Source organism: Thunnus maccoyii, chromosome 3 (assembly GCF_910596095.1).
Source record: "Thunnus maccoyii chromosome 3, fThuMac1.1, whole genome shotgun sequence".
NCBI classification, from domain to species: Eukaryota; Metazoa; Chordata; class Actinopteri; order Scombriformes; family Scombridae; genus Thunnus; species Thunnus maccoyii.
This window is the reverse complement of record NC_056535.1, coordinates 36,841,271-36,868,975: the sequence shown is the minus strand read 5'-3', so window position 1 is coordinate 36,868,975 and position 27,705 is coordinate 36,841,271. Positions and strand designations below refer to the sequence as shown.

Genomic DNA, 27,705 nt, shown 5'->3' with positions numbered 1-27,705 from the left:
AAAATCCTCAATGATCGTCAATGTGAATGTGTTTATGTTATGTTACATAATAACAGTCGAGCTGCTGCTGTTTAAATTATAATATTAATAATAACAGCACCAAGCACGGCTCTAACATTATTCATATCTGTACATAAAATAATTATAAATATGAATAATAAATTAGCTTCTGATTCAGTGGTTCAGGGGAAATGACTGTTTCCATACGCTCACAGAAAGGTGTTGGACATGTTAGTAAAATCCTTCATGCTGTTTAAAATCCACTTTCAGGTTTGTCAAACATGTATTTTATGTATCAAAAGAAGATTTAATTGCATTTTCACCTTTCAGACGACATTAGACCAACATTTGTCTTAAAAAACATTAATCACACTCAAACAATCACCTGATTAGCAAAGAGACTCCAGAGACTGTTTAAAACACAGTGTTGTATTTATAAAGACCTGGTGTGAAAACAGGAAAAAGGGCAATTGCACTGTTTTTTCCCCCATAAGGACCACATGAGACCAGCTCTGGATCATTAACTGCTGTACTTACACCTGTCAGCTGAAAGTTTACTTAGGGACCGAGCCCAAAAGGCAGAGGACTACTGTAAAACAGTAGTCTTCGCCTAAGGGAGAGGACCCTATTGATTTTCGTTTGTTTGTTTGTTTCCCTCTTTATTATTACGCCACTTAAACCTAGAATTGAAAACTTGAATTTGACCCCCTAAACATGCTCAAAAACTCACCAAATTTGGCACGCACATCAGGTCTGGTGATAAATTTAATAAAATGTAAAAATTAACCCCCAAAGTGCCAAAATGTGCTCTCTAGCGCCACCTATGTAACTAAAATGGCCGCCATGGCCTGTAGGAATGTCGTAGAGAGATCAAACCAAAACTCAATTATTCGTCTCATCAAGACCTACAAATCATACGCTGACACCCCTGACCTAAATTCATCAGGAAGTCCGCAATTAGCCTTTCAAAATAAGACTTTGCCCCAATTTTGGCCCCCAAACAAACGCTATCTCCTCTGAGGGCGTTAATGGTATCGGCTTCAAACTTTAATAGATGACTTACGACACTGTGCTGAAAAAAGTTATTAAAAACTTTGTAATAACTCGAACTGTTTGGATTTTGTAAGCCCTGAAAGTTGCAGTGCCACATCACCCTTACAATGTAAACCAATGGGGAGGCAATCTATGGGCATGAACTTTGTGTCAAACAGAGGCTTCTGACGTCTAAACTATAAGTCTGACCACTTTCAAACCTGTATCAATGGATTCGCCATGAAATTTCCTAAAATATGATTTTTAATGTAAGATTTGGCCAAAGTGATGGGATTTATGAGGAGATTTCACAAGAAGCGTACTCTAAAATCCTCCTCTCCAACTGCTCCTGGTGATGTCACTCCCTCAGTGCTGTGAAACATTCCGCAATACACACTCATTATAAAATCACAGGAGGAGCAAGAAAAGACTTTAAAACTCACACTCTAATATCTCAAAAACAATAAAAGATAGAAAAAACATGTAAATTCAAGATTTGTAGGTCAATGTCTCGTGACTCATTTAAAGTTCAAATGAAGTTTGTATCTAAAACTATGTGGAAGCAGTAAATGTTCAAAAAGGTGTGGGTTCACTCACACTCTCCATTCAAATATATGAGTATTTTTCTGTGTCCAGCTGCAGTTACTTATTGTCTCTACACACCTGACAGTACACATGTCAATCAAACTTTCAAAATAAAAGCACACCACACTTGTAAGAGATATCCCTCATTTTTAAAAAGCAAAATGATCCCGACCAACACTGCTTGCAGCTTTAATTTCTTCCTCTTTTCTTATTTTATGTTCCAAGTGGTTCATTCATGAAAAATGAGGAAGACTATTAGGAAAATATATAATATAGTTATGCAGTAATACAGTTAGTATTATTGTTATTGTCAAACTGATTATAGATTTTATTTAGAACATTTAAAGCGTTTATATTGAACGCCGTGTCTCCGTTCTGTTCTCTCAGTAATAAGATGTCACATATGTAAGTTAATCAGTGATGGAGCAGCAGCTTTCATGCATCAGGTGTTTTTATTTAAACTTATTTCTACACATTACAGGACAGTTACTGAGTCATCCGTCGTTATTGTCTCCTCTAAATGACACTGCAGTGAGCGAGGATTCCTCCGTCCGTCTGTGAAGTTGTGTTGATGAATCTACTTCCAGCCTTCTCTCACTGCAGGATAAAAACATGACCCGTCCTCTCTCCTCTGATTGGTTTAGAGCCGTGTCCGTCGCTGCTGCTGCAGAGACACATGGCCGAGCTGCTGAGCATGGACAAAGACATGGCCGCCTCGTTCCTCAACAGCGTCCTGAACCAGCTCAACTGGGCCTTCTCCGAGTTCATCGGCATGATCCAAGAGGTGAGATCAGGAGCAGAAACGCTGCACCTACACATGATGTGGAAACACTGGAATCTACACTGGAAATCAAATAAAACCAGTCAGTTTGAACAACATGAGACTGGAAATATGGAGCCATCACTGGTCCAGTTTTATTTATGTAGAACTTATGTAGAAACTTTGGAGAATCTACCAGAGGTTAGAGTTTGTAATAAATCTTTACTGCAGCAGAAAACCATTTTAATGAAGGAGTTTAGGACGTGATGGATGATTAATGGATTAGTTAATGGTTTTCTCTCCGTTCAATGATCAATAGCAGAGAAATGAGTGAAGCTCTATATTGTCTTTATGATGGAGATACTTTATAATCCTTCATGTTTAGCAGTGAAAGCAGCTCAGCAGAGACTGATGATCTAAGACATGAATTATTGACACATTCTTCACTTTTCTTAAGAGTTCACTGTGGACGTGTTTGTCTCTGAAGTTACTGCGTACTGTAGTGTGTACTACATACTGCAGACTGCAGTGTGTACTACATATACTGTAGTGTGTACTACATACGGCATACTGTAGTGTGTACTACATACTGCATACTGCAGTGTGTACTACATACTGCATATACTGCAGTGTGTACTACATACTACATATACTGTAGTATGTACTACATACTGCTTTTCACAGTAGTTTACAGTATGAAACTGTTCAGTGCTGATTAGCAGTATGCTAGTTAGCAGTATGCTAGTTAGCAGTATGCTGATTAGCAGTATGCTAGTTAGCAGTATGCCCTGCTGTGCTGCTTCCTGTTCTGCTCTAAAGACAGACGTGTTGTATTTGTGGGTTTTCCTGGTTTTCCTAAAGATGAACATTTACCTGACAGATGAGTAACACCTGTCTGATGATCACAAGGAACCAGATTCACCTGCATCCTGTCAGAAGAATGAATTGTACAATCACATTAGATAAAAACATGAAGTATTTCTGGCATACTGCAGATTCTGCTGTTGTTAGCGTACTACATGCTACAGTTTGGCTAAATCAGGACGTGCTGCTGGTATTGTAACTGGTTTCCAGTGCAGACTCTGTACTGGAAAACAAACTTGGGCCAGTGACACAGAGGTGAGATTTATACTTTACTAGATGTGTTTTCAAACAGTTTGTTCAGTTTTGAGAGATGAAGACTGACTGGTTGGTTCAGTGGTTAACTTCCTTGCCTCTGATGAAGAGCAGCTGAACATTTGTTCTTCATCACCAAACAGCTGATCTGAAGATAAACGTAGAGGTCACTGATCCAACAGCAGGACCCTCAGAGAGAGAGAGAGAGAGAGAGTCTCCAGTGGATTGAAAGGAGGTTAAAGACGGCTTCGCAGAGGCGAGCTGATCGCCCCGTCTCTCCCCTCGGCCCCCGTTCGCCTCCTCATCATCCTCATCAGCGTCTGAGGGTCGATTCAGTCCACTTTTACAAACTGTTTCCCGCTAATGAGATTATTTTGGGTTTGAGATAAATCCTCAGTAAGACTCCATGAATCATCCCACTTAGCAGCACTTAGTATCCTAATTGATGATATTCCTGTGGGACGCGCTGGTATTTTCCACCCAGCAGCAGTTTATTGTTCCCTCAGTGACGCTCAGCTCTCAGCTCTTCACTCCACAGCTCAACTGGGAGCAGCAATAATTGCTTTTCTTGTTATTTTTTTGTGAATCTGGTGTCGGGATTTGATTCAGAACAAACTTTTAAAGGATTTTCGCACAAAGTAGAGAAATGTTTGTGACTCTTTAATTAAAGAAAGTCAACTGCAGTCATTTAAAAGCACGTCAAGTCTTCAGCCTGTACGACAACAATGAAGTAAAAGTATCATTTACTGATCAGCATGACTGGATTCATGACTTTAGTTCAACAAGGTACCGGGTTAGATTTAACATTAGTCTCTGAGTGATGATGCATGAAGACTTAATGAAACACTGAGCTAATTAATAAGTTGTTAAACCTTCATTAAAAAGATGAACATGAGCATCTGTACAGTATGACCCGTTGCATTGTGGGATTGTTCGTTGTTTCTCTATAAAGAGCTGAAATTCAGACACTCAAATAAAACGTTGGTCAGTAATTATAATATAATCTGATGGATCAGCTGGTCGTCATAGTGACTGATTGATAAACAGAATTATTGATCAGAAAACAAACAGTTTTAGGACTGATCTTACCTGAAGCTGCGTGTCAGAGTGGTTTTATTTATGACTTCTATTCATTTGTCTTGTTTTTTACTCTCTGCCTCCATCAGATCCAGCAGGCAGCCGAGCGTCCAGAGAGGAACTTTGTGGACACTCGTCAGCTGAAGGTGATCAATAAGACTTCAAGTTAATGAGCTGAACACAACATGAACATGATGATGTTTGTCATCTTTTTAATAACATATAATATAATAAAGTCAGCTGCTGTGATTGGATAGATGCAGCGTTGTTTAACATAATGAACAGTTTCTAATCTGCAGTGTTTGTATTATTATTGCTGCTGATCTGTCTGAAAGAGACAAAAGACAAGGAAGAAAATACTGACCATTAATATATCAATGAATCAATTAGTTGATCACAAAAATGTCCTTGATAATCAAAAAATGTTAAAACATTCACAGTTTCTTGTCAAAATGTGAAGATTTGCTGCTTTTCTCTGTTTTATATCTGAGTGAAATGAAACTGAGCTGGAACATCTTCCCTCTTAACGATGTCGACATTTAAATTAATGCTTTTTAAAAATGTAGAAAAGAAACATTCTGCAGGACTGAGACAGTAATCACAGTAAAGTCTGGTTCAGACTTTCCACTGTTTTATTAACTAAAAGATTACTCAGTTAATCATAAAATAATTGAACTCTAAGAAGAAAAAGAATAAGTGAGGTCGTCAGTTCTTCAGGACTCGTTAATCAAACACAAGTAAATAAGAATACGAACCAATAAGACGTAATGAAAAACAACCGAACAGAGTTCCTCCTTGTTAAAGACGTGTTCAGCGATGCTTCTGCGTCTCAGCTGCTCCGTTGTGTTTCTCCTGCAGGTGTGTGCGACGTGCTTCGACCTGTCGGTCAGTCTGCTGCGTGTGCTGGAGATGACCGTCACTCTGGTTCCAGAGATCTTCCTGGACTGGTCGAGGCCGTCTGCAGAGCTGCTGCTCAGACGACTGGCTCAGGTGATCCGCAGCACTCAGAGATGATGTAGAGTCCCGCTGGAGAGGATGCTCGTCATAGAGAGATAATCATTTACATTGTCAGAAATCTTAAACTCACTAATTAGCTTGTTACATTTATTTATTTAATCTGTTCACAAACTGAAGTGAAAAATGTCCCAGTTCCTCTAAATCCTCCTCGTCTCCTCTGAGACACATTAAAGGACCAGAACGTCCTCGAGCTGCATGACGAGAGGAAGCAGACTGACTGAATGAAGCTGTAATAATTATTACCTGCAGGTGGTTCATGCTGTCAGTCTACCTGCAGCTCAGAACTACAGTCACTCTGACACGTTAGCAGTCTGACTGGATGGGAACCAGTATGAGTAATAATACCAGTGAGACAGAAGCAAAGTCTGACTGGATGGGAACCAGTATGAGTAATAATACCAGTGAGACAGAAGCAAAGTCTGACTGGATGGGAACCAGTATGAGTAATAATACCAGTAAGACAGAAGCAAAGTCTGACTGGATGGGAACCAGTATGAGTAATAATACCAGTGAGACAGAAGCAAAGTCTGACTGGATGGGAACCAGTATGAGTAATAATACCAGTGAGACAGAAGCAAAGTCTGACTGGATGGGAACCAGTATGAGTAATAATACCAGTGAGACAGAAGCAAAGTCTGACTGGATGGGAACCAGTATGAGTAATAATACCAGTGAGACAGAAGCAAAGTCTGACTGGATGGGAACCAGTATGAGTAATAATACCAGTGAGACAGAAGCAAAGTCTGACTGGATGCGAACCAGTATGAGTAATAATACCAGTAAGACAGAAGCAAAGTCTGACTGGATGGGAACCAGTATGAGTAATAATACCAGTGAGACAGAAGCAAAGTCTGACTGGATGGGAACCAGTATGAGTAATAATACCAGTGAGACAGAGGCAAAGTCTGACTGGATGGGAACCAGTATGAGTAATAATACCAGTGAAACAGAAGCAAAGTCTGACTGGATGGGAACCAGTATGAGTAATAATACCAGTGAGACAGAAGCAAAGTCTGACTGGATGGGAACCAGTTTGAGTAATAAATGAAAGTTTGATGTGTTTGTCTGCAGCTGCTGAACCAAGTTTTAAACAGAGTGACAGCAGAGAAGAACCTGTTTGATCGAGTCGTCAACCTGAGACTGCCAGGTACACACACACACACACACACACACACACACAGACATACACACACACATATACACACACACACACAGTAATGTCTTATTTAATAATTTTCCGTATACTTTCCGTTAAGGATCAATATGATCAATATGATTGATATGATCGATATGATTCGTCTCAGGGACCAAACAAGTGGGAACCAGAGACACAGAACAGTTTTAAGCGTTTTGTTTACTTTCAGTCACTTTAACTGGAACACAAACTGAAGCTCCAATCAGAAACATGGTCAGAGATGACGGACACATGTAATAAGCACGTAACCTGATAATAAAGAGGTAATTACTACAGTAATAACAGGTAACCTGATAATAAAGAGGTAATTACTACAGTAATAACAGGTAACCTGGTAATAAAGAGGTAATTACTACAGTAATAAGCAGGTAACCTGATAATAAAGAGGTAATTACTACAGTAATAACCAGGTAACCTGATAGTAAAGAGGTAATTACTACAGTAATAACAGGTAACCTGATAATAAAGAGGTAATTACTACAGTAATAAGCAGGTAACCTGATAATAAAGAGGTAATTACTACAGTAATAACAGGTAACCTGATAATAAAGAGGTAATTACTACAGTAATAACAGGTAACCTGATAATAAAGAGGTAATTACTACAGTAATAACAGGTAACCTGGTAATAAAGAGGTAATTACTACAGTAATAACAGGTAACCTGATAATAAAGAGGTAATTACTACAGTAATAAGCAGGTAACCTGATAATAAAGAGGTAATTACTACAGTAATAACCAGGTAACCTGATAGTAAAGAGGTAATTACTACAGTAATAACAGGTAACCTGATAATAAAGAGGTAATTACTACAGTAATAACAGGTAACCTGATAATAAAGAGGTAATTACTACAGTAATAACAGGTAACCTGATAATAAAGAGGTAATTACTACAGTAATAACCAGGTAACCTGATAATAAAGAGGTAATTACTACAGTAATAACCAGGTAACCTGATAGTAAAGAGGTAATTACTACAGTAATAACAGGTAACCTGATAATAAAGAGGTAATTACTACAGTAATAACAGGTAACTTGATAGTAAAGAGGTAATTACTACAGTAATAACCTGGTAACCTGATAATAAAGAGGTAATTACTACAGTAATAAGCAGGTAACCTGGTAATAAAGAGGTAATTACTACAGTAATAACAGGTAACCTGATAATAAAGAGGTAATTACTACAGTAATAACAGGTAACTTGATAGTAAAGAGGTAATTACTACAGTAATAACCTGGTAACCTGATAATAAAGAGGTAATTACTACAGTAATAACCAGGTAACCTGGTAATAAAGAGGTAATTACTACAGTAATAACCAGGTAACCTGATAGTAAAGAGATAATTACTACAGTAATAACAGGTAACCTGATAATAAAGAGGTAATTACTACAGTAATAACAGGTAACCTGATAATAAAGAGGTAATTACTACAGTAATAACAGGTAACCTGATAATAAAGAGGTAATTACTACAGTAATAACAGGTAACCTGATAATAAAGAGGTAATTACTACAGTAATAACCAGGTAACCTGATAGTAAAGAGGTAATTACTACAGTAATAACAGGTAACCTGATAATAAAGAGGTAATTACTACAGTAATAACAGGTAACCTGATAATAAAGAGGTAATTACTACAGTAATAACAGGTAACCTGATAATAAAGAGGTAATTACTACAGTAATAACCAGGTAACCTGATAGTAAAGAGGTAATTACTACAGTAATAACAGGTAACCTGATAATAAAGAGGTAATTACTACAGTAATAACAGGTAACCTGATAATAAAGAGGTAATTACTACAGTAATAACCAGGTAACCTGATAGTAAAGAGGTAATTACTACAGTAATAACAGGTAACCTGATAATAAAGAGGTAATTACTACAGTAATAACAGGTAACCTGATAATAAAGAGGTAATTACTACAGTAATAACCAGGTAACCTGATAATAAAGAGGTAATTACTACAGTAATAACCAGGTAACCTGATAATAAAGAGGTAATTACTACAGTAATAACAGGTAACCTGATAATAAAGAGGTAATTACTACAGTAATAACCAGGTAACCTGATAGTAAAGAGGTAATTACTACAGTAATAACAGGTAACCTGATAATAAAGAGGTAATTACTACAGTAATAACAGGTAACCTGATAATAAAGAGGTAATTACTACAGTAATAACCAGGTAACCTGGTAATAAAGAGGCAATTACTACAGTAATAACAGGTAACCTGATAATAAAGAGGTAATTACTACAGTAATAACAGGTAACCTGATAATAAAGAGGTAATTACTACAGTAATAACAGGTAACCTGATAATAAAGAGGTAATTACTACAGTAATAACCAGGTAACCTGATAGTAAAGAGGTAATTACTACAGTAATAACCAGGTAACCTGATAATAAAGAGGTAATTATTACAGTAATAACAGGTAACCTGATAATAAAGAGGTAATTACTACAGTAATAACCAGGTAACTGATAGTAAAGAGGTAATTACTACAGTAATAACAGGTAACCTGATAATAAAGAGGTAATTACTACAGTAATAAGCAGGTAACCTGATAGTAAAGAGGTAATTACTACAGTAATAACAGGTAACAATAGTAAAGAGGTAATTACTACAGTAATAACAGGTAACCTGATAAAGAGGTAATTACTACAGTAATAAGCAGGTAACCTGATAAAGAGGTAATTACTACAGTAATAAGCAGGTAACAGCTTGGTATTAACTACAGCTATATTCTGCTAATATTAGAGAGAAAAGTTACCAACAGTTTATAAAGTAGAGAAAAATAAAACCACATAGAAGTGTTCAGTAAAAGCACAGTAACACGTAGGAAACAACACACTGACCTGCTGACAATAATCAGCTTCTATCAGCATCATATTCTGATGACAGATGGTAATATGTCGACATTAATGCAGTAATTCCCTCATAATCACATAGAGATAATAAAGCTTCATGTTGTAAATAGTCTGTCTGCTGATTTGACAGTAAATGAGCTTAATGAACATCAGCTGATGACTCAGTAAATATCCAGATATTATTATAAACTCTTTATTATTGTAAACATTTCACATTTTCTTCATATAATATCACTTTATATTTAATATATAAGAGATTCTCTGGATTGATTCATTGGAAGTGGAACATTTCCTGTATAATAAGTCTATAATTTACAGATTTCCTTCTAAAAATGTTCTTTAAGTTTCAGTTACAGACCAGTTAATGAATAGGAATTGTAAGAAAGGATGAAACACATTAAAGAAAGGCCACCTGCTGAGATCTGGGACCAGTTAAACCAGTGAGTCAGTCACACAGGAAGAAAAATCTGATTGTGCAGATTTCTTGCTGAGAAAGTTATTATTCTGCTTCTGATGGCGCCGTGCGGCTCCTCTGAAGATCTGCTGTTCAAGGTGTTTCTGGGAGATGAAGGTTTGAAGAGTGTGAAAGATAATCTGCCCTGCAGCCGTCGGTTGAGAGGAAGGAAGAAGGATTGATGATGCAGAAGCTTTGTGACAGTTCACTGTGATATCACTGAGGCCTGCTGCTGAACATGATGGAGGAAATATGTTACCGATCAATTAAAAAATTAGCTGGATGTTCACGATGACTTACAGACAATTAACTGAGTCATCATGTGACCAACAGATCATTATAAACATCTGCACATCTTCATCAACCCTTCTTCAAAATGACTACATATAAAATACCATTACTCCCAATAACATATATAAATATATACATATAAACTCATATATATATATACATATATACATATACTCACATATATACATATAAACTCACAGTCATCTTTCATCTTCAAACCATCAATGAGTAAAAAAGTTTCGTCTTTCAGTTCAGAAACAAAAACTCTTCTTTCAGCCTCATCGTTCAGACTAAACAGTTTATTTACATAATTTCCAGTATTTGACATTAATGAAAAAACGATCTCCATCTGCATATATATTTATATATATACACACACATACATACATACATATATGTATGTATGTAAACTTAGCACAAAAAGTAAGGAAATTAGTGTTTGGTAGATTATTTCTTTGTTGTAACAATGCTTCTTGGCAATCGGGTGCCTGATTGGCAGCACCTGTGAGCGTGGGCCCTGCTACAGTGGTCAGTAGGTGGCTGACTTGTGACAAATGCTGGTTGAAGAATGGGATGCCATCCCACAGCAGTGTGTGACCAGGCTGGTGACCAGCATGAGGAGGAGGTGCCAGGCTGTTGTGGCTGTGTATGGTTCTTCCACACGCTACTGAGGCTCCTGTTTGTTAAATGAATAAACTGTTAAATTGCCAATATGTCTTCAAACTTCAATCATCCAATCCACCAAACACCAAACAAGAGTCAATGGCAGAATAAGCTGTTTGGCATTGGCAGAGAAGATTTGGCAAATTTTTCATGGGTGCAACCCACATCCCCTATCCACCTACATGAACCCCCACTGCCAGAAATCTAGGAGTACTGTTTGATTCAGATTTAAGTTTCAAACCACACATTAAAAAGTTGTCCAGTCCTGCTTGCTGCAAATAAGAACCATTTCTAGAACTAAGCCAATGCTCTCCCACTCTGACCTTGAACAAATCATCCACGCTTTCATTTTCTCCAGACTAGATTACTGTAACTCTCCTTTCCAGCATAAAACAAAAATCCCTCTCAGCAGCAGCTCGGCTTCTTACTGGTTTAAACAGATCACATCACCCCGATCCTGGCTTCTCTCCATTGGCTCCCTGCTCATTTTACAATTGATTTTAAGATTTTACTGATCACTTTTAAAGCTTGTCTGGGTCTGGCTCTAAGCTACATAACAGAAATACTGACCCTGTACGAGGCAGCCTGCAGCCTTAGATCCTCAGGTGGGGCCCTTCTGGCTGTTTTAAAGTCGAGGTTTAAATCTAAAGGTGATCGTGCTTTTGCCATCAGGGCCACTCGGCTTTGGAACAACCTGCCTGAGGAGATGAGGCTGCAGAATCAGTAACTTCTTTTGAATCACTTCTTAAAACCCATTTTTACGCTTTTATTTAATGTTGTCTTTCGAGCATCTTTGTATTGTCTTTTAATCTTTTTATCATCTCTCTATTGTTTTTTGTGTTGTGTCTTTGCTTTGCATTGTGCTACTTTTGCTTAGTCTCTCAAAGCACTTTTTAAACTCTGTTTTTAAAGATGCTATATAAATAAAGATATTATTATTATTATACTCAGCTCTGCTGCTCATCCCATTAATGCATGTTTCTTACAAATGTGGCACCATTTAAAAGAGAAATAAACAGGCTTTCCAACGGTATAAGATCTATTGCCAAGAAACATTGTTACAACAAAGAAATAATCTACCAAACGCTAATTTCCTTACTTTTTGTGCTATGTGTTATATATATAGATATATATATCCGTCTCTGAGCTAAATGTCCATGTTGATCAGCTACCTGAAGTCGTCAGTGCAGGATGTGTGTTTGTGCTGCAGGTCTGGAGAGTGTGGACCACTACCCCATCCTGGTCGCTGTTACTGGCATCCTGGTTCGAATCCTGGTGGACGGAGACAGACAGGGGTAGGACGTTTTCTTTTACCCATAATGCACCTGAGCTGTGTGCTTTTATCCAGCTGCTTCTCCGCTGAGGGGAACCTTCACAGCAACATTCAGCTCTTTTGGTTGTTGGTTGCAGCAACAAGCTCTTTGTTACATGTTTCTGGTGACTTTTCTCTATTTTTGTTAACACTTTATTTTGCAGGTCCTTTAATTTTATAGTAATTTACAGGCATTTAACAGGTAATGTTTGGGACATTTTACAGAGAGGTGGTGCAGTTTGGTATCAGTTATTTTAAAAACTGAAGTGTTAAGTTGGTTTAATTGGTGCCGATTCATTATATTTGGGTTCATATGTTGTTAATTTGTAAAAATTCTTATAAATGACACTTATTTGTGTCTTTAATGAGCAGGTTTCCTGTCCTGACGATGAGCAGGTACACAGCAGCTACTTTCAGGAAACGACTGAAAAAACCAATATGCTGACATATAAACCTACACACTGTCAGTTAAAGAGTCTCATTTATTAAGAATTCTGCAAATTAACAACTACATGAGCCTAAATATAACGAGTGGGCGCGTAACAAATGGCTCCATCATTTCTGTAAAATGTCCTGAAAATTAACTGTTAAATACCTTCAAATTATTCAGAACATTTCCAGGAAATGACTGTAAAATGAAAGGATCTGTAATAGACTTTTCTGCAGCCGTCCCTCTGCTGTGCGTTTTTTGGAAACGTTTCTGAGTTTGTGTGCCGTGTATAATGTGTGAGCGTCATGCAGCCGACGCTGAAGGCTTTTCATCAACATGTGATTGAGCTTTAATTAACACGGCCGTCCCTCCAGTGACACGGCTGTGAGGAAGAATAACTCTCCCGCCAAATTACAGTGTGAAGGTCTGCTGACAGTCTGTGCCGATAATAAATCAGCTTTGTTCAAATGAGTTTTGGGAAATGTCCCCTTTAGGCCACCCATACTTTGAAGTGTGCGCTCTCATGGCACTGTGCGGTGCATTATTTGGATTAAAGCATCTTCAGAACTGTGTTTAACGGCGCCCTGATGTGGCTGAAGGGTGTTTGTCTGCGTGGTTAACGGGATAACTGGGTTCCAGCGACGTTTTAGCCTCGTTTCACTGCTTCAGAGGCGTCAAAGAGACACTTTGGTTTCACACATAAACACACTCACACACTCATATTCCAGGGTGTTGATGAGCTGCAGTTTGGAGGAAACTGAATTACCAGACGGTAAAAGCTCCGGTTGGTGCCAAAGGAACCACCGACTGACAGGAAACGCTGGCGCATTTTGAGACTGAATCTTTTCTCTCAACTCATTTGCTGTTTGTCACATGATGTGAGACTGAGACACCAGAGTCGTCCTGGGTTTATATTCTTCAGCATGATAGTTTGTCCACTGATTGTCATTCCTATTTGCTCACATCGCATTTGAAGCTGGATATTAATTGATTATGTATTTATTGAAAGTTGAAAACGGAGCTACAACCAATAATCGATTAACGGACAGAAAATTAATCATTAACTAATCTAATCTTGTTTTTCTTTAATCAAAAATATCAAATATTTGCTGGTTTCAGATTCTTATTGGTGAAGATTTAAAGTAGAATTGTTTTGATTTTCTATATTTTTCTTCATGTTTGGATCCAAACCAACAATGAACTGATCTACTAACCAGTATTGTGTTTGTATCAAAGCTGATATATCTGATTAAAAACACGTCACCGCTGCACTGGGTCACATGTTCCTTCATCACGTTAGTTTGACTAATAACAGGATCACGTTTTCAGTCTCCGGAGAGTAGTTCTGTGTACGGCAGATGCTACTGAGCATGTGCAGGAACACGCTTCTGTTTACAACCTCTGACTTTATAAAACATTATACTTTTGTCAAAGAACTTCAGTATAAAGTCAGAGGTTGTTTATCTGCAGCACAACAAGCTGTAAACAGAAGCATGTTCCTGCACATGCTCAGTAGCGTCTGCTGTACACAGAACTACTCTCTGGAGGCTGAAAACGTGATGCTGTTATTAGTCTTTGGAGCCGTTTCTAAAAAGATATTTATCATTGAAAGGTTTTCTTTGTTGTTAATGACAGTAAACTGATTGTCTTTGAGTTCTGGACTGTTGGACGAACATAAAAAGATATAAAGACGTCAACTCTGAAATTATAACAAACATTTTTCACAATTTTCTGACATTCAATAGATAATCTGCTGTGATCACTGTGGTTTTACTAGTGAACCTTATTTCCTGCTGTGGCTTTGAGCGAATGAGGAGACGATACTGAGATGAGACAGAAGCTGTCAGGTGAAAGTAACATGAGACGGACACGTGGACGTAAAGAGACGCAGGTCTGAAAGCGACTGACACTGACAGCACTTTAAGATGTTTGTTGTGTCAGTTAATCAGCTGTAAGTGAATGTTTCTGTTGTCATTTTTAGTGAAACTGTCTCTTCGAGTCTCCCTCTCTGTCCGTCGCGCCTCCAGCTGGCTTCACTCTTCTTCTCTGTTCTCTCGCCGTTCGTCAGGAAATTGACTGGTTGTCTCTGCATGCCGCCCCCCCCCCCTTCCCCTCCCCCCCAGCCGGTTAATATGTGAGCCTCAGCACTTAATAATTCTCCTCCTTCTATAAAAGCTCTGTCAGTCGGGCTCATCCTGGACGTCGCTCAGCCAGTCACAGATTAATGGCGGTGAGTGATGTGACTGTAATGGGCTGCAGGCACTGATGTTACAGGCTGATAGGATCCCCTCATTTACTTCCTGTAACTACACAGGATGGATGAGAGGAAACGTCACGCACGCTTCCATGTTTAAACACCAGCAGAGAGACAACAGAACAGTAAGAAATCAGTGTGAAAAGTGTCTCCTGTTGTCTGAAATGTAAACAGACCGAGTGAATAAATGAATCATGTGACTGAAAACATCAGATCTGTGTAGAGCGATGATGATGATGAGGAGACTGTAACCTTCTGAAAGGAAGGATGTGTGATGATATCGTTCAAAGGAAGAGCTGGCGAAGTTCTTATTTTGTAGACGTTTATTAGATGAGCTTATATGGGGTTACACATCTGTATCTTATCACATGAATAACATAGGTTTTCCATGGGCTCTAGGTCAGTTGGGAGCCATCCATCATGTAATTGACAGCTACCTCACAACATATTATGTGTCACAACATACCACATCTGGAACAGTTCCAAACTTGACCATAAACCCATTATTTGTATCTCTAAGGTCCCCCCGAAGGGCCATACCATATTACCTAAGGTGACATGCAGACTCTGAAATGTTTATGCCACATGTCCAACACCCAAAATCAATGAAGTACATAGGGTCAGAAAAAAATCATACTAACACCCTCCTCACATCAATGCATGAAACTAACAGAAATGTCATATTTCCATCATGTTTTCCATCGTTTCAGCTTTGACTGTCGCTCTTTTAACTACGTCGTCTTGTCGCGTCTCTTCTTCTGTGGCGGTTTAACGGCAGCGACTGGAGAATTAGCGCCACCTGCTGTTCATCTGCTAATATTCACACAGCAACAGTGGATGGAAACAAACATTCAGGACATTTTGTTTTGCTGATATTCAGGAAATGACTGACTTGTCTGCCAACTGAAAAGATGTTAAAAGGAGCAAATTTACTCCTCGTCCGACTGTCTGATCATGTCTGTAGTCAAAGATGTGTGCGCACCAGATTAGCCAAATATAATGATTATAACTAGAGCTGATCAGAGCTGATCCTAATGATCAGTATCAGCTGTAATAAAGCTGATCAGATGTTACAGCCGCTCTCCTCCACAGAGCAGCACGTCGCTGCACATCAGAGTCAACATCAGAGAAGAAAAGCTGCAGCTTCTCACGCTGAGCGTCACTTTCAGCTCATATCAACCTTCGTTCTGTGAGTCGCCTGATGACAAAACGAAACCAGTCCGTTGTCGGTTTGTGTGTCTGTACTCGACCGAAGATCCTCTGTGAGGGAAGACGCTCCACTCTGTAACACCACCGGACGATCAGAGTGTTTCTGTAGTTCCAACAGAGTGAGACGTCTTCTCTCTAGAGGATCAGGAGTTATATATTCTCAGATCAATACCTTACACTGATTAATCAATAGTTTGACACCAGGACCTTCAGGACTGGTTTATATCTGTATCATTACTCAGATATGAGTGTGAGGAAGAATTAAATGTGTGTTGTAGTTTGAGCACTCTGTGTCATTTAGGTAACTATCAGGCTTAATATAGATACTATAATATTTAAAGGATATCTGTAGTTATTACATTTCCTCTCAGGAAAAGAGACGTGATGTTGACATTCTGTGTTGGTGCCACCTTCTGCTGCTGTTTACTGTGAACCACACTGCAATGAAGCAGTCACTGTATGATTGACTGCTCATGAAAAATGCTTCGTAAATATTCAGCTGCAGTGGACATTTTCCACTCTAACAAATGAGGCGGTGCAGTAGCTGTGGTCCAAAACCTCCACCGCCACACCGGCTGAACACAGTTCTCCCGTCAGCACAGCTCACAGCAAAGGATGAGGCAGGAAAAGGGACTGCAGAGAAGTTGAATTTGTGTCACATTCTGTCTACAAATGATCACAAAACACCCAAATATATGAATCCATGCTTGTGTCTTAGTCCAGGTAGGAGCTGTGAAACTAAATGTAATAAACTGTAGATGTAGAAGAGAAGCCAAAGATCATAAGAAGAAGAAGAAGAAGAAAGCAGCCAGATGTGATGATTCTGAGGATGAAGCTGTTTAATAGAATCTGTTTTCATGTTAAAGAGATTCGTTCATACTGTTAAACAATATTTACTCCTTGTTGCTGAGTCAGATGTTCAGATTGATTCCTCTGTCATGTCTGTAAGTTCAACTTAGACTCACTCAGTCTCAGACTGTCTCAGTTTATCTCAGTTTGTCTCAGTTTATCTCATTGTGTCTCGATGTGTCTCAGTGTGTCTCAGTTTATCTCATTGTGTCTCGATGTGTCTCAGTGTGTCTCAGTGTGTCTCAGCGTGTCTCAGCGTGTCTCAGTGTGTCTCAGTGTGTCTCAGCGTGTCTCAGCGTGTCTCAGTGTATCTCAGTGTGTCTCAGTGTGTCTCAGTGTGTCTCAGTTTATCTCAGTTTATCTCATTGTGTCTCGATGTGTCTCAGTGTGTCTCAGTTTATCTCATTGTGTCTCGATGTGTCTCAGCGTGTCTCAGCGTGTCTCAGTCAGTCTCAGCGTGTCTCAGTGTGTCTCAGCGTGTCTCAGTCAGTCTCAGTGTGTCTCAGCGTGTCTCAGCGTGTCTCAGCGTGTCTCAGCGTGTCTCAGTGTGTCTCAGCGTGTCTCAGTGTGTCTCAGTCAGTCTCAGCGTGTCTCAGCGTGTCTCAGTGTGTCTCAGCGTGTCTCAGTCAGTCTCAGTGTGTCTCAGTCAGTCTCAGTGTGTCTCAGCGTGTCTCAGCGTGTCTCAGCGTGTCTCAGCGTGTCTCAGTCAGTCTCAGTGTGTCTCAGCGTGTCTCAGCGTGTCTCAGCGTGTCTCAGCGTGTCTCAGTGTGTCTCAGTCAGTCTCAGTGTGTCTCAGCGTGTCTCAGCGTGTCTCAGCGTGTCTCAGCGTGTCTCAGCGTGTCTCAGTCAGTCTCAGCGTGTCTCAGCGTGTCTCAGTGTGTCTCAGCGTGTCTCAGTCAGTCTCAGTGTGTCTCAGCGTGTCTCAGTGTGTCTCAGTGTGTCTCAGTCAGTCTCAGTGTGTCTCAGTGTGTCTCAGTGTGTCTCAGTGTGTCTCAGTGTGTCTCAGTCAGTCTCAGTGTGTCTCAGCGTGTCTCAGCGTGTCTCAGTGTGTCTCAGCGTGTCTCAGTGTGTCTCAGTGTGTCTCAGTCAGTCTCAGCGTGTCTCAGCGTGTCTCAGTGTGTCTCAGCGTGTCTCAGTCAGTCTCAGCGTGTCTCAGCGTGTCTCAGCGTGTCTCAGCGTGTCTCAGCGTGTCTCAGTCAGTCTCAGCGTGTCTCAGTGTGTCTCAGTGTGTCTCAGTCAGTCTCAGCGTGTCTCAGCGTGTCTCAGTCAGTCTCAGCATGTCTCAGCGTGTCTCAGTCAGTCTCAGCGTGTCTCAGCGTGTCTCAGTGTGTCTCAGTCAGTCTCAGCGTGTCTCAGCGTGTCTCAGCGTGTCTCAGCGTGTCTCAGTGTGTCTCAGCGTGTCTCAGTGTGTCTCACACAGTCTCAGCGTGTCTCAGCGTGTCTCAGCGTGTCTCAGCGTGTCTCAGTGTGTCTCAGTCAGTCTCAGCGTGTCTCAGTGTATCTCAGCGTGTCTCAGTGTGTCTCAGTGTGTCTCAGTCAGTCTCAGCGTGTCTCAGTGTATCTCAGTGTGTCTCAGTGTGTCTCGATGTGTCTCAGTGTGTCTCAGTGTATCTCAGTGTGTCTCAGTGTGTCTCGATGTGTCTCAGCGTGTCTCAGCGTGTCTCAGTGTGTCTCAGTCAGTCTCAGCGTGTCTCAGTGTATCTCAGTGTGTCTCAGTGTGTCTCGATGTGTCTCAGTGTGTCTCAGTGTATCTCAGTGTGTCTCAGTCAGTCTCAGCGTGTCTCAGTCAGTCTCAGCGTGTCTCAGTGTGTCTCAGTGTGTCTCAGTGTGTCTCAGCACTTCTGTTGCCTAATTGGACACTAAGAGAAATACACTGAGTTGAAACTGATGGTTGTCGGTGTGTGTGTACTGTTATTTTTTTTAAAGGAAGTCCTGTCAGTGTTGTGAGTGTTGACTGATCTCGTCGGGTCGTCGTGCAGTTTGAGTTTCTTTCCTTCCTGTTCGGTCTCTTCTCTGTATACATCATGTGTTGCTCTGCCTCATGGCCTCTTTCTGTCATCTCTTCTGTTCAAGCAATCGACTGACTTTTGTCTTTTATCAGGCAACATACAGCAATAACTGTCTTGTAGGTGTATATTCGTGCATTAATAGACTCTCATTAATTTGAATGTTGGTGGTATTTTTTCTTTCATGTTGTCACCTCGTCCACTCCTGTCATAAGTCTGTACTGTCTGTACTGCCAAATATCTGTTTTAATCAGTTTAAACGCCAAATATACACCTGCTGTATGCTGAAAAAAGCCACTAAAGCCATCTGTTAGCCAGCAGCTCAGAGGACATTAAAGCGTTTAACATTTGCTTTAAAGGGACAACAGACAGTCATAAACAGGATTTACAATGACACAGACTTTATTTTAATAAAAGCAGCTCTGTAATTCTTGGGCAGTTCACTCAGTCAAAAACAAAAACACATTTAAATTATTTAAAAGTTGTTATTTGACGTTTTCTGTAACTTTAATGACTGATGGTTTTATCAGAAGCGTCCGCAGTAGAAGTTGTGATGAAGATGTTTGCAGAGTGTTGTGGAGCAGAACACTGCAGTGATGTGATGCCACAGGAAGGCTCGCTGCACATTAATGGACTGGTCTGTGTGACCAGTGACGTCATAATAAAGGCAAAGACTCGCTGGTCCTGGTTATGTCATCATGTGGAGATGATTCTGCATGATTACAGCAGCAGTGGTTGGTTGTTGGTGTCGGCGCAGTTTGAAATGATGTGTTGTGATTACAGATGTTTCCTCTGTTTTATATCCTGTTTCATCTGCAGACTCGTGACACTGAGTTGTCTTTAATGTGTTTAATGAGTTTAGTTTTTGGAGGCTGTGGTTCATGAGTCAGCACTTTTTGCTGGAAGTGTCTCTGTCCTGCTCTGCCAATGGATGTCTTCTGCAGGACTTACAGCCCACGTTGTGCTTTTTCTTCATGTTAATTTGTTCTTTAAAAGTAAAGTTTGACTAAATGTGACCGTGTTCTCGTCTTCTCAAGTGTCTTATCCTAAAATCTGAGCTGAATCATCAGAGTTACTTTAGATTATCAGCCGACGTGCAGCTGAAAAACACCATGATTTTATTATTTTAACACCTTTAACCGCAGAGACGCTGGCTGATCCATCATCACAGTCACACGCGCCATAGTTGATCAGATTTTATTAAGAACACCAACAAATAGATAGATAGATATTACTTTATAATAGTATATATATATATATACTATATATAATATAGTTTATAGAGTCTCATTCAGACTGGATGAACAACACAGTGTGTGCTCTGCAGGATATCAGGATCTGAGCCTCGTTTCATGATCAGTCTTCGAGGTTCAGAGCGTTTCTATGACTGTACATTTTAAAGTCACCTGTATGACTGTGAGATGTTCTGTTTACTGAAGGTACAGACTGTTGTAAACAACACAAATACATGTTTTATGCTTGAAATAGTTGAACAGGAAGCTTCTGTTCCTGGGTGGAAGCCAGTTCAAGAAAGTAAACTTTTAATGAAGCTGCTGAAGATTCAAACTAAAGTGAAGCAGTTTGATGAAGATGCGTCATTCGGTCATCTCATCATGTCTGTATCAGACAAGTGTGAAGTAAACAACATACAGACCATAAATAGACAGAAAAGAGAAGATACAGAAACCTGAATATATACCAGCGAGGAAGTCACATTTCAGGCAGAAGAGATGAAGATATAATTTAAGCAGAGGAAGAGGAGGAAGATGAGGAAGATGACGACACAAACTGGCAGATTCATTGTTTGTGTGTGTTGGTTTAGTTTTACTTTCTAATTTAAACATCAGCATCACTCGTTTTACATCCATCAGTGTTCATGAAAAAGAGACTTAAATCGAACAAAAACAATGAAAACTTGAATAAAAAGTTGTTTTTGGTTCCTCCTGCAGCTTCTTCACATGTTCTCAGTCTCCTCCGAGTGATGAGGAGTCATCTCTAAAAGCATCTTCACTACCGAGTTCTGGTAAACATATTTTAAACTTACAAAGGTTTGTAAGATGGATTTGATCTATTTAGCCTTGAGATGCTTTTGGGAAACAAAGATGAAGCCAGAAATTACCACAAGAGAAAGATGAAGAGTCAAAACTCATCTTCCTCCTCAGAGTCACGACTGAACACAGACATGAAACCGTCGTCTCTGATGTCATCAACAATAAACCTCCATTAATCCACTGAGACACCAGACAAAACAGAAGCTGAGAATCATCTTCAGTATGATCAGTGATAGTTGTCTGAACGTCATGTGACACAGCTGACAGCTGAGTCACATGATGCTGACATCTGAGTCACATGATGCTGACAGCCGAGTCACATGACTTTAACAAAGACTGTTTGACTAAATGTGAACTAATCAGGTGTGAAAACGTGTGTGAAAGAGAACAGCAGCTCCGACCTGCAGCTGACGTTCCAACAGACCATCTGATTAGCTTTAACGGGTCTTTTATTTGTTTCTGTCGTCATGTTGATTGAAACAGTATATATATACGTTGCTGTTAGCATGTTTCCATCTGTCACATCAGCAAAAACATTTTCACACAAAATTTCACTCTGAGCGGATTAAATAGAAAAATGAGCCACAGACAGAGAAGTTAGACTCACCTCATCTCCTCTATATGACACATACAGTAGATTCCTAACAGCTGCACAATCTGCTGTGTGAAAGTTTAATACTGTACTTTAACTACAAAGTGCTGGAACAAATAGATCAATAAAACGTCTGTGACTGTTATTCAGGCCAGATTCTCTCTTTTAAAGCACTTAAGAGGAAATTGAAGGAAAGCATTAGTGTGTATTTAATGGAGCTTTTTAGATTGTTCTAACAGCAACATCATGAACACACATTAGTTTAGTGGCCTGTGATCCAATCCATCAAGGACTCTTCTTTAGTCTCCCCTGAACCTCACTGCTGCCATTACTGTGTCCTCACATTATGGGATGTATTGACCAGTGCCTATAGAACACATCAGCATACATCCTGCTGATGCCATGAGGAACGATGCAAAACAACAAACAACAAAATAAAAACAAACAAAAAAGAGATGCAGGGATTTCTGACAGAGAGGTGAAAGAGATAAAAGATGAAAGAGTGAGTAAGCTGTGCTGTGATGCAACCTGCGTCTCCTCCTACTGGGCATGTGCAGAGGACAGACGAGCAGGTCAGCCACAGAAAACCAGCGAAGAAGAAACGGTGTTCTGTATCTTCACATCTACACACTCCGGAGGAGGTTTTAGAAAAGTAGAGAAATAAGAGAAGAGATGCGTTTCTGAATTTAGCAGCTGCTGAACCACAGTGATGATCTTTTCAGAGAGGAAACCTCCAAAAGAAACACTGGAGGTGACACAGAAACAGAGCAGCAGGTCTTTGAAGGAAGTAAAAACTGAAGAAGTTTGTCCACCTAAAATAAAAATGTGTCTCCAGTCTGAATAACCGACAGCACCTGCGAACACACGTGAAGAAGACACATCACAGTCTGACGTCTACAGTGTTTTAGTCATGAAAGGGTTCAGATGGATTTCCATACAGAACATTTGGAGACTCCATGTTTTTCCTGACAGCTGATGGAGTTAATGAGGTCAGACAGTCTCCAGTAGAGGCTGAAGACAGCAGCCTTTCATGTTTTTATTGGAAACGATAGTGAAGCTATGAAAACTCATGAAAACTCAATCAGACAGCAAATTTAACGAGAATTCTAACAAATGTGGAAAAACTGGATTCCATGAACAAGAACTGGAGCGAAGGCAGGAATGCTGTTAGCTGTGTGAGCATAGACTGTAAAAAAATATGGACGTTGTCACCGTGATGTCACCTGTTGGTTTGTGAACTGCCGTTCTGAAGCCTCGTGTAGCGCGTAGCGTGTAGAGTGTAGCGGTTTGACCGTCGCCATCTTGGATTTGGCCGTCGCCATCTTGGATTTGGCCGTCGCCATGTTTGATTTTCGGAGCCAGAAGTGACCATATTTGGACGAGAGGGTGGAGCTGACCATAGCGCTAGCTGTTAGCATGGTTAGCACAGTGCGTTTACAATCTATGATTAACAGTGATCATGATAATGCTAATGCTAATTCTCGCTAGCGAAAAACAGGCCTAAAACCGTTAAAACAAAATGTACTCACTGGAAAAACTGATCATCCGACTCATTGATGGATCTTTTATTACAACCAAACTCTGAACAAGACTGTTTTTAGGTGATCACAATGTTACAGTTAACTTTAGTGAACTGAACACATTGTGTAATAGCAGCGGCTACGTTATGAAAGCAACGTTGTCACCATGGTAGCAACTTGTCAATCACAACATGTAGCCACGCCCAAAAGCTGCTTTATCATCTAATTTACTCTAAATGGGACCATAATTTACAAAATGAACATCATGCTGTATTGAAGAAGACTTGAAAGTAGTGATTGAGACCATAAACTCATCAGGAAACAGTTCACTGAGGTAATAAATCAGGAGAGAAGTAGAGTCATTTTCTCAAAGACTTCCATACAGTCAGACTTCTTTTTGCAGCCAATGGAGTCGCCCCCTGATGGCCGATAGAATGCAGCCCCGGAGGTTGCCGCTTGTGTGTGAGGCTCAGCGGTGCTTCCAGCTACATGCTAACGTCAGCAGCCGACCCGTCTGATGAAACGTAATGTTCTTCATGTCTGCACCTCAGATATTCACAACGGCTCCTCTTGTCTTTCTGCCTTTTGGGTTATTTAACATTTTAGCATAAAAACAACTTGTTGTCTGTTTGTCTTGACTTAATGTTTCCACCTGAGCTCAGCCTATGAGGACGCTCTGTGTGAAAACATCTCAGCAACATGATGAGTAAGTAGCTTGTATTTCGTTAGCATAGTTAGCATGGTTCTCCTGTTGTCTCCGTCAGTGTGTAACATCTTCATCTCTCAGAGGAAAGACAGGAAGTCAGTCTGATGCAAACCAACACATTTATGAAGCTTATACATTTTCAATTTAGAGCTGCAACAATTAGTTAATTGATTAGTTGCCAACTATTAAATTAATCACCAACTATTTTCATAATCAATAAATTGTTTTAAGTAATTTTTTAAAGAAGAAAAAGTCCAAATTCTCTGATTCAGCTTCTTAAATGTGAATATTTTCTGGTTTCTTTAGTTTCTGTGACAGCAAACTGATTAATAGATGATGAAAATAATCTTAATATTCTGCCTCCTCATGTGTGTTAACGAGGTAAACAAAATATTAGCAACACTTTTCAATAACATGCACTATAATGCAGTTCAGCACCACCCACTACCACCTCAACAATAAACATAAACAACAACAAAAACCCCCTAACCTGTAACCATGGTAACTGGGCAGAAAGAAAGATGTGAAACAAAGCTGGAGCCTCACAGTGTTCAGAAGAAACAAGAATAAGACGTGAATTAGATTTGCTGCTGTGAAGAATATGAAGCTAAATGTTAATGAACTTCCTTTCTGTGTGTTTGCTGCTGCAGCTCAGTCCTACACTGATTAAACAGCCTCGAGCTGTGTTCTGAACTCATTTCATGTCCTAATGCATCTCACATGCTGCCTGCGTTCGCTGCGGCCACTCGTGGGTGTTGAAGTGTTTGCATGTAATAAATCAGCGAGAGGCAGCAGGTTTCTCCGGGCCACTTCTGTTCTCCTGCACACCTGTGAACACCTGACATCTGTAGAAATAAAACCTCCTGTTTCCCATCACGCTGCTTCTGTTAACAGCTTCTAATGCTTGACGAGCTGGAAGAACAACGTCAGACCTTTCACCTTCCATCACTAAAAAACACTGATTACATCTGTGACGGTTAAAGGGTCAGGCTGGTAGCTTAGCAGCATGCTTCCCCACGCAATGAATCCTGCTCACTTCCTCCTGCTGACTGCAGTCAGACCAGAAACATCTTCCTTCATGGTCCCTCTGTAGAAAAGAGGGAAAGTTTAAGATGACGGACCTTCAAGTGAGTCTCCTCTCAGTCTGCTGTCGCTGCACAAATCAAGTCTGTTCCAGAAAACTGCAAATGAAGCTATAAATGTGTTTTTGCCTTTTGGAAAAACACATTAGTTCAACTACACATTGTTGCATAATCATGAAAATATCTGATGAGTCTAAAATAATTCAGTAAGCAGCAGATTTAATTGGAGTAATTTGTCTTTCCACTGTGAGAAAATGCGCTGAGTCATGTTGAGCTGCTGCAGGTCGCAGGACGCTGGCGGCTGCAGCTGCTCTGACGACCTCGCGGCGAATAAAACGTCACAACTACCAGACAAAACAGACTGAAGATAATCTGATCTGTTTGTCTTTGTTGATAAGACTGAAACACAAACATGTCTAGTGATTTAGTGAACTGAAGCATCTGAACTCTGGACTAACAACCAGGCAGGTCGTCTTCTTGATATCTGGGCGGAGAGGAGCTTCTTCCTGTGTTGATGTTCTCACTCTCGCCTCAGACACATCTGACCAATGAGAGGAGAGAACGTTCCTTCTTCCAACTTTACCAACTCATCCGCCTGCAGGTGTTTTATTATTGTTGCTCATGACGTCCTAAAGAATATGATGTTTGAACCCTCCCCGACCCTCATCATGTGTTTGTTCATTATTGCTTCAATCTTTGGTGTTTTATTTTATTAGTTTATTAGTTTATTTGCAGGACGTCCAGCTACAGCTGATTTACAGCCTCCTTTTATTATTAGGCTTTTAATTCTTCTTCTTCTTCTCTCAGTAAATCCATCGTTTTGTTAACTCTTCCTCCTCTGAACTGGCTTCTGGCTCTTAATTCCGCATGATGTCTTCCTCCCTTTAACGCTCTCGTGTGCTCTGTGTGGACTCACTCATTTATTTTAATGGTGATCTTTGCCGAGGATTTGATCTGTGTGTCACCCTCGTGCCTCCCTCTGTTCACATCAGGACTATTAACAGCTCTCCTCCTCCTCCCTCCATTATAGTAGAAAATCAATGGTGCTAATTATTGTCCATTACCTCGGGCGGAGAGACATCAGAAGCAGCTCGCAGCCATCCGCAGATTAGATTGGGACCGGGGCTAATTAGCTTAGCAGCTCTGCAGCATGAGAGGCCTGGGCTCCGGGGACCTTGTTTTTTTCCAACCACATGCGCCCCGGCCTGCTGTGATCTTTTTTTATTGCTCTGTGCGATAGCTGGGAGGATTGCTTTCCAATACGTAGTCACGTCCCGATGAGTCTGCTCTCAGAAAAGACGCTGAGAGAACATGTTGAAGGTTCCTCTGAGTCACAAACACATGCTCAGTTAAAGCCACAACATTAGACCTCTGTTATATATGTTGTTCAGTCGTGTTTCCATCAGTAGTTTTATTCAGTAGTGTATTCAAAACTCCCCCGTTGTTTTCACAACCTGCTGGGTCTAACTGTACTCAACGTTTACTCAACGTTTACTCAACGTTTACTGAATCTGTGTTTCTCCATAATGACACAACGAGAACCCCCGCCAGGCCAAAAAAATATTTTTTAATATTTGAAATCGACAGCGTTTGGGAGTCTCTGAGCAGCGCTGCTCCGGTACGCTAGTCAACCTCTGTGTCGTTGCCTGGGAAACCACTGGTCGCGCGGCTCCGTTAAGGAGTATGTAGTATCGTAGCGAGCGGGAAAGAGCGAGGAGCAGAGAGGTGACGGTGGATGCGAGCGGAGCAGAGGAAAAGATTAGTAGTAAGTTTTCAGTCTGGCAGTAAATGTACAGCACAGACTACAGTGTGTCAGTTAATGAATGCTAAAAAGTCACGTCTGTTGTTTCCCCAAATGCTGGAAAAGTGAAGAAGGTTAGCAACAATGGGCTAGCATAGGATGCTAAACAGAGAAATACAGAACAGAGAAATGTGTGGCTGCTGAGTTTACTGTGCACTCTGTCCCGTTACTGGTCCTAACTGCAGAAGCTGGTTGTTTAACAATGAAAACAACAACTCCCATGATGCCATGCTACATCACGCTCTGTCTCTTGTTATTTGAAATATCTCAACATCTGTCAGATGGATTATTACAACGTTTACAGCAGACATTCAGAGTCACCAGAGGAAACGTTCGGTGATCCTGTGAGGTTTCCTCTGGCGCCACCAGCAGGTCAACATTATAATCTGCTTTATGACTGAACATCATGGATGATGCTGCGTTCAAAGACGTTCATTCCTATGAAAGTTGCTCAGAGCATGCTCAGTAGAGACTTCTGGTTAATTTAATCATGCAGCTTTTCTAAATGTTATTTGACTGAATGGATCAAACTCTGATAATAAAACAAGTCAGAAACATTTATTGACCTTTTTACAGTCGTTTCCTTCTTTAGTGATCGTTTGTGTTGGAAAGATGTTTTTAGGACCAGCGAGCATCATTTGACGGACGTCGTTATTACGCGGTTTGACCAAAGCGATGCTGCTCCTGGACAAGATGATTAATCACCAACTATTCTGATAATCAATTAAATCATTTTGAGTCATTTCTTCAAGAAAAACTTCTAAAATTCTCTGATTCCAGCTTCTTAAATATGAATATTGATATATTTTATATCTTTGGGAAACAACGA

General features: G+C 40.2%; 1 protein-coding gene across 3 annotated transcripts in view; it reads left to right on the top strand.

Annotated features, from left to right (window-relative positions):
- Window positions 1-27,705, top strand: part of LOC121893697 (E3 ubiquitin-protein ligase RNF123) — a 159,015-nt gene that overhangs the window by 50,547 nt on the left and 80,763 nt on the right. For 2 of the 3 annotated variants that reach the window (XM_042405646.1, XM_042405648.1), the window contains exons 32-36: window positions 2,262-2,401; window positions 4,660-4,716; window positions 5,429-5,560; window positions 6,659-6,734; window positions 12,275-12,359. In XM_042405646.1, the coding sequence (XP_042261580.1) occupies window positions 2,262-2,401; window positions 4,660-4,716; window positions 5,429-5,560; window positions 6,659-6,734; window positions 12,275-12,359 (490 nt within the window). Of the gene's footprint in view, window positions 1-2,261; window positions 2,402-4,659; window positions 4,717-5,428; window positions 5,561-6,658; window positions 6,735-12,274; window positions 12,360-21,073; window positions 21,450-27,705 lie in introns of those variants that run through there. The other variant, XM_042405647.1, reaches the window with a different exon arrangement.